Source organism: Jaculus jaculus, chromosome 7 (genome assembly GCF_020740685.1).
Source record: "Jaculus jaculus isolate mJacJac1 chromosome 7, mJacJac1.mat.Y.cur, whole genome shotgun sequence".
NCBI lineage: Eukaryota > Metazoa > Chordata > Mammalia > Rodentia > Dipodidae > Jaculus > Jaculus jaculus.
The window spans coordinates 257,024-269,960 of NC_059108.1; the positions used below are offsets into that span (position 1 = coordinate 257,024).

Below are 12,937 nucleotides of genomic sequence, written 5' to 3' on the forward strand. Positions count from 1 at the left end.
TATTCATTCTCTGTCTGCCTCTTTCTCTCTTTTTTTCTCTCAAAAAAATAAAAATTAAAAAAAAATAGTAGTGTGACTTTTGTCGCCAAGAAGAACCAGACTTTTCCATGTCACAGATATCTTGAAATATCACTTACGTTCATCACAACTTCTCAATAACAGTAACTACTGGACTCATTGATAGATCTTGTGATTGGATAGCTGAATAAAAATGTACATATATTACTGGTATTTGGTATCTTACTGGTTTGCTTTTACTCTCACACTGTTGCCCAAACTGTCCCAGAGCTTACCACCAAGCCCAGGCAGTACTTGAACTTACAACAAACCTCCTGAATCAGTCTTCCAAGTACTAGAATTACAAGCATGAGCCATATGCCTGGTTTACAAATTTGGCTTTTAAATTTCGTGTCATTATATAGCCCAGACTGGCCTGGACTTTTTTTGTTTTTGTTTTTGTTTTTGAACGTAGGGTCTCACTTTAGCTCTGGCTGACCTGGAATTCACTATGTAGCCTTGAACTCATGGTGATACTCCTACTTCTGCCTCCTCAGTGCTAGAATTAAAGGTGTGCACCATCATGCCTGGCTTGGAACTTGTAATTTTCCTGCCTCAGCCTACCCAAGTGCTGGGATTACAAGCCTGTGCCACCATGGCTGTCTCCTGGCATACTTTTATCCTGCTTAGATACTTACTCTTATAATAAGTTCTCCCTTTTGCCAGCCAGGCCAAATGTGTCAACTGGTGCAATAGTGGCATGTCCATTATTGGGGAAACCAGCTGCTCTTTAATTGGACTGGAGGCCCACTCCATGGGCAAGAATACATGCCTGGTACCAAAAACTGAGTCAAAAGCCTATGACAAAGGAGGTCATGAGCCCTAGAGGGGTAATACCTGCTGTTATCTGGCTAAATATATTATGCACACAAAACTATCCATATATAAATGCTACTCTCCCTTTTGATTAGAGAAGCTTCTGTTTTCAGATTTCAGTGACCACTGGGAAGACTCAAAAGACACCATAGTGCTGAGAAGAAGTGGCAGGGGATTATTCAGCACTGAGACACTTCTGTTACACTTCAGAGTCCACTGTGGAAGAAGTGTCAGAAAGAATGTAAGAGCCAAAGGAAGGGTAGAACTGCTTACAATGCAATCTTCCAGACCCAAAATGGCCTGGATTTCCATGACCTCACAGTGCCTGGCACTACCTACACAAGACCCTTATAATAGGAAAATATGATGACATCAAAATAAAAGAGACTAATTGACAGGGGGAGAGGATATGATGGGGTGGATTTGTGAAAGGGAAAAGGGGAAAGGGCGGGAATTACCGTGGTTTATTGTCTATAACTATGAAAGTCAATAAAAAAGTTTTGTTTTTTTAAGTTCTCAGGCTAGAGGGTCAGTGGTTAAGGCATTTGCCTACAAAACCTAACAACCTGAGTTTGATTCCCCAATATCCACGTAAAGCAGATGCACAAAAGAAGTACATGCATCTGGAGTTTGCTCGCAGTGGCTAGAGGCCTGGCATGCCCATTCTCTCTCTCTCTCTCTCTCTCTCTCTCTCTCTCTCTCTCCCCGCTTGCAAATAAATAAACAAAAATATTTAAAAACAAAGTTCTCCCTGATGCCCTCCCCTGAAACTGGCCTTTACACCTTACTTGGGCTGCTACAACATCTGAGATGCCTCCACCCTGGCCCAGGCCCTCTGCCTGTGCCTCCCCAATGTCATGGTAAGTATACTGTACTATTACTGTTTGGTTGCTGCGTCTGACTCTCCTTGAACTGATTTGATGACCACCATATGCCCAAGCACCTTTCTGTGATCACATGCTAAATGAACAGGAGATGCCTAAAGTAAGAATCCCCCAACTCTTCCTTTAAGACCTTCTTGATCCACCTACCTCAAATGACACCTCCACCTCCTCTTCTTCATGTTTGCCATTTTCTGCTCCCTCCTCCAGGTGGCAGCTCTGGGGAGGAGTATCAGTTAAGGGTGATGGTGATCAAAGGAGATGCCTCCACCTACCCCACCTTTTCTACTCAGGGACACTGTAGCTAGGAGAAAGAAGTCTGCCTTGCAGGGATAGTGCCAGGTCTCACCTTTGCCATGATGTCAGCGTAGGCCATGTATAGGTAATCCTCATCCAATTTGCTAAGGAAGTAAGCAGAGAGATAGTAAGACCCCATAGAGACTCATCTTCTTCTTTTTTTTTTTTTTTGGCATATGTATGTGTACGTATATGTGTGTGTGGTGTGTATTCATATCTATGTGCATGTTTGCATGTGTATGAAAGCCATAGATTGGCATTGGGTGTCTTCCTTCATCCCTCTACACCTTATTTACTAAGGCACAGATACTTGGTTCCCCAGCTGGTGGCACTATTTTGGAAGGTTCTGGAAATTTGAGGAGATGGGTCCTAGCTGTAGAAGGTAAGGCCTTTGGGAGGGTAGTCTCCCTGGCTGCTTCCTATTGATTCTGCTTCATTTTTGGTGATGAAATGAAATGCCTCTGCTACACTTTCTTATTACTATGCCTTCCTGTATGATGAACTGAAACTCAGAGCCAAAATAAGTCTGTCCTTGCTTAAGCTGTTTCTGGTATTGTGGTTACAGTAATATGTAAGTAACTGATATAGATCATAACACACAAGCTAAGAATGGTAGAGCAGGAAATTAGAAAGAGCTTGGCTCCTTGTCAATGTATAGGACCACTGCCAAGCTCCAGACTGTCTACCCACTAAATCTCACATTACTACAAAAATAAATCCCCATGTGCACTTCCTCATTCACAAAAAAAAAAAAAAATAGCTGATGAGAGTGGTATGAAGATTAAGTGCACCAATATAAATGTCAAGTGATTAGTATGGTATCAGATACATAATAAGCACTGCTTAAATATTGCCCATTGTTATTATCAGCTTGCCTCATTAGTTATTCCTAAGACTATAATTAACCCACACTCACATGTTCAAGTAAATTAGAAAGAGCTACCACTTATGTCTAGTAGAATTTTCATATATATTGGTTTTTTTTCAAAGCATCCTGAATTCAAATTTGTTCTATTACAGCTCTAGGGGTTGAATCCAGGATCTTGCACATTCTAGGCAAGCATTCTACCACTGAGTAGAATGATTTTGTTTAAGCAAGACATTTTCTTTTAGAGAAGCCTAGTCAAGCCACGCTGCAATAAGAGCCCCTCCAACAAGATGCTTTTGACATCTTCAGCCTACAACAGTGCTTGTCCTCACAAAGTGACATTAAAAAGTCAGCTATTAGGTCTCTCTCCTAGGATCTGGTGGGCATTTCTGAGGCTAGAAAGAGTCGTCACCTCTTTTCAGTCAGAGCAGTGCGACTGAAGTGCAGGACCAGCTGGTGAAGGGGATCTGGCTTCTTCTCCTCCATTTCTTCCTCTTCTTCCTCCTGTTCCCCAGCTTTCTGAGGAGAATGGATGGGAGGGAGTAATTTATGAGGTTCCCTGTAGCCTCCTCTCATAGCCTTGCCATGCTGGAATTTTCTCTCTTTTCCCATGTCCAAACCAAGGGCTCACATTTTGAGAGGTCCACATTGACTCCCTCAATATGAAGGGCACGTCTCCCTCCACCTAGCCTTTTCCCAAATCCCGAGGCAGGCCCCAGCTCACTGAAAGGTCATCTATCATGCGATCCTCAAAGCTGTGGTCCTCGGTCAGGATCCAGGAGGCCTTGTAGCTCTCCAGAAACATGTTACATGCCCGGTGTCTGTAGGGCAAAGGTTTCAGTCACTGAGACCTCTCTTCCTCCACCTCCCCTATATCTTTCCACCTCCAACTATTTCCAAGATTCCATCATCTTGGCACTCCATCCTCCTGACCCCCCTAACCCCGCTTTCTTCAGAGGCTCTCAAGCTCCCCTCCCACCCTGGGGAACTTACGTAGGCAGGTTGTACAGGGGTGTCATGCGGAAACAGGCCACCACTGCACGTCGGCGTTGCTTGGACAACAGCTTATGCCACACAGCCTTCTTAGACTTGTAAGGGTGTTCAGTCTGGGGAGTGAGGTAGTCTGCCATGTCCCCCAGTCACAACCCTGATCAGAGTCCCAGCCCTAAGTAAAACTGCCCATATCACATGTGCCAAGGTCTATAGGCAAGGTCAACCAGGGTGCAAGAAAGGTACTGATTCCACCAACATAATCATATTTTTAGCTCTGCCTCTAGATTTAAGTTTTCACACTAGGTTCTACCACCAGACTTAAGACATTTCCAATGTCTATTCCACTTCCTGTCCGCCTTTAAACCCAAGATGAACCCCCAGATTCCTGCCCCAGATCAGTTTCCATCCTAAACACCTAATCCCATTCATCATCTGTATGCCTTGTCCACAGACCCTAAGGCCAGCTTCAGACCCCTCCCACAGATCCATGTTTCAGCCACTGAACTGTAGGAACTCTTGGGCCCAACCCACCTGGTCCAGGTGATAGAGCACTGCAGACACTTCCTGGACTCTATGCACGATTTTCTCAGGGTCATCTGCATCCTCCTCACGGCCAGGGACACCGCGGTACAGAGCCATCTGCCAGCGCAGAGATGGGGAACCTTCCACCTGAGAGAAGCAAGGATGGCCAGCATGAAGACACCTCCCTGACAGCCCATTCCATTGCAAGGCTACTGAAGTTTGCATGCAAATTAAAGTCTTCCTCTGTGCTTGGTACATAATAAGTATGGGAACATTTGCCATTCTTCTGACCCTCCCTTTGAGTAGCAGGTTAAGGAGTGATGCACAGCCAGACATCTGTGGTGCACTCAGGAGGAAGGCTGAAGAAAAAGGGATCCCAAGCCAAATTTGAGGCCAACCTAGGCCACATAGAAAGAGAGGGGGAAAAAAAGGGAAGAAGAAAACCTACCTTTCCCTGAAGGTTAAGGTTGTTTTGCAGGAATTCCCGGACCTCCTCATCTGTGTCTTTCTGGGAAGACAAGACCCACTAGGTCACTCTGGAGGTCCCATCTTCTAACATGACCCATGCTCCACCCCCTAGTAGGCCCACCATCCCAGGATCTGGTGAAAGCTTTGTGTGGGGATAAAGGTGGGCTGTCGCCTAAGAGATGTCCAAGGTGGATATGGAAGCACCTTGAAGAGACATAAGAAATTTGTGAGCCTGTGGGAGTCTGAGGCAAGAAGGCATCATCAAAAATCAAATAGCCCAGAGGGATTAACAGAGGCAGAGATTTTGAGGATCACAGGCTGAGGGGGAGCTACAAAAGGAATTAGCAAGGTCAGTAGAGGTCATAGGGGACTGGGAGTATAGGAGCCAAAAGAGGAGTAGTAGACTTGGGGCTTCTTAAAGCCTCAGAAAAGGAAGCGCCCAAGGACCAAAGTAAGGATCATAGTGGCTCTGGAGGATTTTTTTTGGGGGGGGGTGGGGGTTAGAAGGGTCTATGGGAAGAATCCTAAGAGGGTTCTTGAAGAGACCTGAGGCTAAGGATTCTTAAGTTACTGCAAGTCCATGCATGAGATAAGTAGGGAAGGCTTCCACAAGGGTTAAGAGGTTCTGGGGATTAGATCTGCTGGTTTTCAGGATCCTCAGAAGAGGAGAGACCTCAGAAGTTGTGAGTGGTTCTGGGGAAGAAGAATTAGGATTTTGGGGTGCAATGCTTATAATCACAGGGGCTCACGGGGCAATGACGGTCCCTGGGGACTCAACTAGGCATCAACAAAGTCTAACTGCAGGGCTTAGCAGGGTCCTAATGACAAGAAAAAGTGATCTGGAGGCTCTGTGTGGGCCCAGATACTCAGGCCTGAGAATACAGGGGAGGTCAGGAGAAGTATGAGATGCTCCAGGGGTTCCAGGAGATTTGTTAGGGCCTCTTGGTAGAGAATTCAGAATCTCATGGTGTATTATAAGGCTCTTCAGGTCTCAACATGTTTGGGGTAGTTGTGGGGAAGGAGTTCAGTAGGATTCTACAGAACTCACTGGGACTCCTAGGGGTCTTCAGTAACATTAGGAAGGATTTCTATAGGTCCCAATAGGGCCCTTATGTCTGAGGGGCCCTGAAAATCTCCTGACTGGGGTCCTTAGCACCATGGCCAGAGATCAGGGCATTCCAGAGGACTCAGCAAAAAACTTAGTGTGGTCCTAGAGCAGGGGCTCTATGGAATAATGGGGGTTCTCAAAGGTTCTGGAGGCCCAGTAGGGTTCTGGGGGGCTGGACAAGCACCAAGGCATAGCGGGCCTTGGCCAACACGATGAGGTCCTGGTCGGTGGGGGCACACATGTTCAGGCCGATAGGCAGCATCTTCTTGAGGGTGGCCACAATCAGCGATGTCTGCACAGAGTACCGGTCTCCCCGGCGTTTCTTCTTTGTACGTTCCTGGTCTGAGCCACCTGACTGTGGGGACATAGGACTCAGTGCCCGTTCAAGTCCCAACCCCACTGCCTCATCCCCAATCTACAGCCATTTCTTTCACTCATTCCAGATTCCAGAATGGATGTCAAGCACCCCACACTTCATTTTCACCCCAACTTTGGTGATCCTGTACTTCAGATTCCCCCAGGCCTGACCACAGATCCTCCCAGACCCATATTCCCAACTTCTAACCAGAGCCCTGTAGACCTTCCCAAAGTCTGTGCCTTTCTCAGCTTCTGGTGGTCCTCTCTCAGAATCCTCCAAGAAGTCCTATCTTCATCATGCATAACCCCACACTTTACATCCTAAGACCAACTTCTCAAGAATGAGATAAAGATGTAGACCCACAAAGTTCTACAAGGTAAGAGAAGTTGAAAGAAAGACACAGAGAATGAGACACACAAAAAAGACAAGAAGATAGAAAGTGCAAGAAAGATCCAGAAAGATCTGAAAGCTGAGACAGAATCCCACAGCCATCTTCTAGAGTCTTGGGTGCAAACTTGTTGGCTAGGGCCACCCCAGCCATGCCAATGAGAAACCCCAATGACAAGCTGCAGCCAGAGCCCCATCCACTGGCAGTATCAAGCATGACACAAGTACCAGGTGCTACTGAAGGCCCCACATGCAGCAAATCAGTGTCCTTGTAGAGCTTGGTTGGATGTCAACAAAGGCTCAAAAAGATGACAGTTGGCCAAGGTCACACACAGCTAACCACCACCACAGGGTTCTACCCAAGTCTTTCTAATTCCATAGCCCAAGACATACACACCAGTGCATAATGAGACTGCTCCCTCCACCCAGTCATGCATTTGTTCCTCCCATTCCCCTTGACCTCAGCCAACTATTGTTTTTTTTTTTTCTTTTCTTTTTCTTTCTTTTTTTGAGGGGGTAACAAAACCAAAAAGAAAAAGAAAACAAAGAATTCATCAAATTGCCAAAAGCCAAGAGTGGGGAAAGGTGTAGATAGTTGGGGTAAAGGAGAAGAAACAAGGACAGAAATTCGAAGCTAAAGATAAATGGTAGGGACAGGAGCAGGAATCTCTGGAGGGGTTAGGGTATTAGCCAAGAGCCATGCAGAAGGTCCCAGATATGGGGCTGACCTGTATGTCTCCCGCCTGCTTCACCGGGTTGCAGACAGAGACAAGAAGGGTTACCCCAGCCTCAAAAGAACCCCAGGCCCAACTCCAAGTTGGCAATACCCCAGCTTCTCTGCCCCACCCTACTACCCTTCCCTTAGTTGGGCATTTCCAGACTGCGACTGGTGGGACATTGTTCTTTATGACCCCAAGGAGGGCAGTTCAGAGGAGGATGGAGGAAGAGGAAGGAAGGGTGGGGTGTGGGGTAATGTGGAGAGGAGGAAAGAACTAGAAGATGGGGGAAACTCAAAGAAGGGAGATAAGAGACAGGGAGAAGAGAGAGTGGGAAAGGACATAAGGGAAATGGGAAGGAGAGACCAGGGAGAAGATAAAAGGGAGATGAGGGTAGAGAAGTGCGGAAAAGAGGAAAGAAGGGAAAATAGGAGATGGGGAAGAGAAGGGTGAGAAAGAGGAAAGAAGGAGAGATGGGGAGGGAAGGGAAAATAGAGAGGAGGAATATGGGAAAAGAGTTGCTGCACTGAGAGCTACAGGGAATGTGACCTAAACAGGACATGTGGCTGGGTGAGGAGTCCTGAAGGGTGCACCTGCCTCTGCTAAGTCCTCCATTCTGCAAAGCACCCACCTTGGCCATTTTGCTCTTGTTGTCAGCAGTCAGAAAGGACATGTTATTGATCTCATTCTGGACCACAAAGTTCTGCTCTTCACGCTTAAAATTCTAGTGAGGGAGGCAATGTGAAGATCAGACCCAGAGTCTATAGGGGGCACCTATAAACATCAGCTTTTTCACTTGAGGAGAAGATAGTGGCATGGATGGGGACTCACATGGGACTTGGACCAGTAGATGAAGATCTCTCCTACCATCCTGAACAGCTCCTCTGCATTGGGATTGGGCTCTGTCAGCCAGTGTGCCCTAGGGTCCAAAAAGGAATTGGTAAGGAGGGCAGGGATCTCCAGGGAAGGAGCCCATCAAGAGAGAGCTCAAAGGAATAGGACAAAGAGACTCCATTGGGAAGGATGGATGGAATATTCTAAGGGAATCTGGCCCATCCAAATGAACATTTAACATTTTTCAGACATTTTTTGTTTTTGTTTTTGAGGTAGGGTTTCACTCTAGTCCAGGCTGACCTGGAATTCACTATGTAGACTCAGGGTGGCCTCAAACTCACGGTGATCCTCCTACCTCTGACTCCCAAGTGCTGGGATTAAAGGTGTGAGCCACCACGCCCGGCAGCTGTTTTTTTTTAAGTATTTTTTGTTCATATTTATTTATTTATTTGAGAGTGACAGACAGAGAAAGAGGCAGATAGAGAGAATGGGTGCGCCAGGGCCTCCAGCCACTGAAAACGAACTCCAGACATGTGCGCCCCCTTGTGCATCTGGCTAATGTGGGTCCTGGGGAATTGAGCCTCGAACTGGGGTCCTTAGGCATCACAGGCAAGCGCTTCACCGCTAAGCCATCTCTCCAACCCGTTTTGTTTTTTAAGAGACTGGGACTTCTTTTTAAAAAAATTTTTTTGGTTTATTTTTATTTATTTATTTGAGAGCAACAGACAGAGAGAAGGAGGGAGAGAGAGAGAATGGGCAAGCCAGGGATTCCAGCCACTGCAAACAAAATCCAGATGTGTGCGCCCCCTTGCTCATCTGGCTAACGTGGGTCCTGGGGAATCGAGCCTGGAACCGGGGTCCTTAGGCTTCACAGGTAAGCACTTAACCGCTAAGCCATCTCTCCAGCCCAAGACTGGGCCATCTTTGTAACCCTGGCTAGAACTCCTTATTTAGGTAGGACAGACTGGCCTTGAATTTGCAATAGGCTTCCTGTCTCTCAAGTGCTGAGATTATACATGTGAGTCACCACACCCGGCCTTGTTTATTTTGTTTGGTTTGGTTTAGTTTTTTGAGGCAGTGCTTGTTTATAGAACCCAGATTGGCCTTAAAATTTTTGATACTACTGTCTCAGCCTTCTGAATTCTGGGACAACAGGCCTGTACCACCATACCTGGCTTCTTTCCATAATCTTTTTAAAAAAATATTTTATTTAATTTTTATTTATTTGAGAGAGAGACAGAATAGGAGTGCCAGGGCTTCCAGCCATTGCAAACAAACTCCAGATGCGTGTGCCACCTTGTGCATCTGACTTACTTGGGTCCTGGGGAATTGAACTAAGGTCCTTCAGCTTTGCAGGCAAGTGCCTTAACTGCTAAGCCATCTCTCCAGCTCTCCATAGCCTGTTTTATTGAAGTGTAACATACATATAAAGAAGTGTCTACTTGGTGGATTAGTATAGGGTGAGAACATTTGCCTAGCAACCACTTAAGTCAAGAAATAGAACATTTCAGCAGGGCATGGTGATTCACGCCTATAACCACAGCACTCAAGAGGTTTAGGTAGGAGTTTGAGGTCAACTTGGGCTACAGAATGAGCTCCAAGGGATTCTGGGCTAGAGTGAAATCCTACCTCACAAAAGAAGAAAAAACAGAGAAAAACACAAAAAAATTAAAATTAAAAAAACATTCCAGAAGTATCCACATGCTCTCCCCATTCCACCCTCTTCCTCCTCTTGAAAGATGACATTTATCCTGCCTTCTAGACCATATACTAATTTATTTATTTATTTCTTCTTCCCTCCTTCCTTCCTTCCTTCCTTTCTCTTTTTTGAGGTAGAGTCTTTCTCTATCCCAGGCTGACCTGGAATTCACTATGTAGTCTCAGGGTGGCCCTGAACTCACAAGGATCCTCCTACCTCTGCCTCTCAAGTGCTGGGATTAAAGGTGTGTGCCACTACACCCAGACTTTTAACGTATGAATAGGCATGTACCACAACATGCATGGAAGACAGAACATAACCTCAGGGTGTTGGTCTTCTTCCACCTTGAGATAGGATCTCTCTTGTTGTTTACCACTAGGAAGGCCACACTAGCTGGCCCTAGAACTTCAGGAGTCTCCTGACTCTGACCCCATTGCCATAGGTATGTTAGGATTAAAGACGTGTATACAACTTTTGCATCCAGCTTTATGTGGGTGCTGGGGATCTGAGCTGAGGTCAGCAGGCTTACATAGCAAGTGTCTTTAACCACTGAAGCATCTCCCCAGCCCAAGACTCTACATTGTTATCTGTTCTTTAATATTACATAAAGAGACAATAAGTTATATACCCTATTTTGCTTTTCTGACTTTTTGAGACAAGGTATCATTTCACTTTGAAGTTCAGGTTGGTCCAAACCTGTGGCAATCCTCCTGCTTCACACCCCCAAGTATTGCGATTATAGGTATGCACCACCATAATCATCTTGGAATTTACCATTTAATATGTTCTGACCACTGTTAGTTTCAGATAATGAAGCTGTGGGTTTGGGGGACTATTGTGTGTTCTTTTATGATCTATTACTATATTTAAAAATGAAAAACCAAGCTATACATTACAGTGTGTGTATAGTGACAAAGAAATCTATTTGTCTAGACTGGAGATGTAGCTTAGCTGGTAGAGTTCTTCACATCCAGCATCACATAAACTGAATGTGGTGACACATGCTTATAATTCCAAAACCCTGGAAGTAAAGGTAGTAAGACCAGAAGTTCAAGGTCATCTTCAGCTACATATGCATTTCAGGTCAGCCTGAGCTACAGAGTAAAACTCTGTCTATAAATAAAGCAAGTCATGGTACATTCTAACTACGTAGCCACTGTTGCTAGCATGTATGACAGCTGCTCTCCTTTTCCTATATGAATGAAAATTCAATCCCAACTAGTTCAGACAAAACATGGAATCCCCTTCTAAACCTAAAGAGACAGATCAAATAGTCTGCCAAAGCCTTTTTCTCTAATTGGAAGGAGTTCATGACAGCTGAGATTTCTGGAGAATGTAGGCTTCAATTCTCCTCCTTTTCTGTTAGACATAAAGGGAGGAACAAACTGGAGTCAAGCTGGAAGAAGTAGAGATTTCCCTAAGACATAAGAACATGTGTAAACTTGAAGGTTTCTAGAAGGTCTATTAACATAGCTCATCTGGAATTCATTTGTAGTAGATGGAGGCTCTGTCATGCCTATTCTCTCTATCTGCCTCTTCCCCTCTCTCTCTCTCCCTTTCTCTCTTAAACAAATAAACAAATAAAGTATATAAAAAATTACCGAAGCACAATTTTGCTAGCAAATTTTATGGATGAACTTGAGAGACTGAAGCAGGACTGCTGTGAGTTAGGTAGCTTGACTACAGAGACCGTCTCAACCACACACAAAAAACTTAAAGCTGGGCTGAAAAGATGGCTTGCTTAGTGGTTAAGGAATTTACCTGTAAAGCCAAAGGATCCCAGTTCAACTCTCCAGGACCCATGTAAGCCAGATGCAGAAGGGGTCACAGGCATCTGGAGTTTGCTTGCAGTGGGTGGAGGCCCTGGCACACCCATTCATTTTCTGTCTCTCTCCCCCTCTTTCTCTCTCTCAAATAAATAAAATATATATATTGAAGAAAAAAAACCTTAAAGCTGGGCTGGAGAGATGGCTTAGTTAAGGCGCTTGCCTACGAAGCCTAAGATCTCAGGTTCAATTCCCTAATACCCACTAAGCCAGATGCACAAGGGGGCACATGCATCTGGACTTCATTTCAGTGGAGGTCCTAGTATGCCCAATCTGTTTTGTTTTTCTCTCTCTCTCTCTTTCTCTTGAGTAAATAAAATTAAATATTTTTTTAAAAAAGTTAAAAAATGCATTTTATTTATTTGAGAGAGAAAGAGGGAGGGAGAGAGAGAGAAAAAGAGAGAATGGGCACACCAGGGCCTCCAGCCACTGCAAACAAACTCCAGATGCATGTGCCCCCTTGTGCATCTGGTTTACATGGGTCCTGGAGAATCCAACTGGGATCCTTTGGCTTTGCAGGCAAACACCTTAACCACTAAGCCATCTCTCCACCACCCCTCCCCCCCCAAAAAACCTTTTTAAAGCTGAGTTAAGCACTGATTGATAAAAGTTCAAGATTAATCAATACCTGAAATGGCACTTATACAGCATGCATATACTATTTCTGATTCCATGGTAGACATAGCTCATCAATTGCAGGACTCTGGTGCTTTTTTTTTTTTTTTTTGAGGTAGGGACTCACTCTGGCTCAGGCTGGAATTCACTATGTAGTCTCAGGGTAGCTTCGGACTCTCAGTGATCCTCCTACCTCTGCCTCCCGAGTGCTGGGATTAAAGGCATGCACCACCACTCCCGGCTCATTTTTTTCTTTTTAGACAAACTGGATGAGGAATTGAAGATTTTATTTACTTATTTTTGAGTTAGCCCAGGCTGACATGAAACTCACTCTGTAGTCCCAGGCTGGCTTCAAACTCACAGTGATCCTATTTTTGTCTCCTGAGTGCTGGGATTAAAGGTGTGTACCACCATGCCTGGCACATGGATTGAAGACCTTTAAACAATGCTTCTGATTTTAGGGAGATGTTAACAATTAGTGGACAAGTGCAT

The 12,937-nt window shown here is 45.1% G+C and overlaps 1 protein-coding gene across 1 annotated transcript in view; it reads right to left on the reverse strand.

Moving 5' to 3' along the window:
- Positions 1-12,937, reverse strand: part of Ryr1 (ryanodine receptor 1) — a 182,468-nt gene that overhangs the window by 78,647 nt on the left and 90,884 nt on the right. Inside the window, exons 68-77 of the mRNA XM_045154253.1 lie at positions 8,303-8,390; positions 8,103-8,195; positions 6,195-6,365; positions 4,883-4,942; positions 4,444-4,581; positions 3,913-4,025; positions 3,644-3,740; positions 3,332-3,438; positions 2,104-2,155; positions 1,905-1,973 (exon numbers count right to left, since the gene is read on the reverse strand). Coding sequence (XP_045010188.1) covers positions 1,905-1,973; positions 2,104-2,155; positions 3,332-3,438; positions 3,644-3,740; positions 3,913-4,025; positions 4,444-4,581; positions 4,883-4,942; positions 6,195-6,365; positions 8,103-8,195; positions 8,303-8,390 — 988 coding nt within the window. The remainder of the gene's footprint in view (positions 1-1,904; positions 1,974-2,103; positions 2,156-3,331; positions 3,439-3,643; positions 3,741-3,912; positions 4,026-4,443; positions 4,582-4,882; positions 4,943-6,194; positions 6,366-8,102; positions 8,196-8,302; positions 8,391-12,937) is intronic.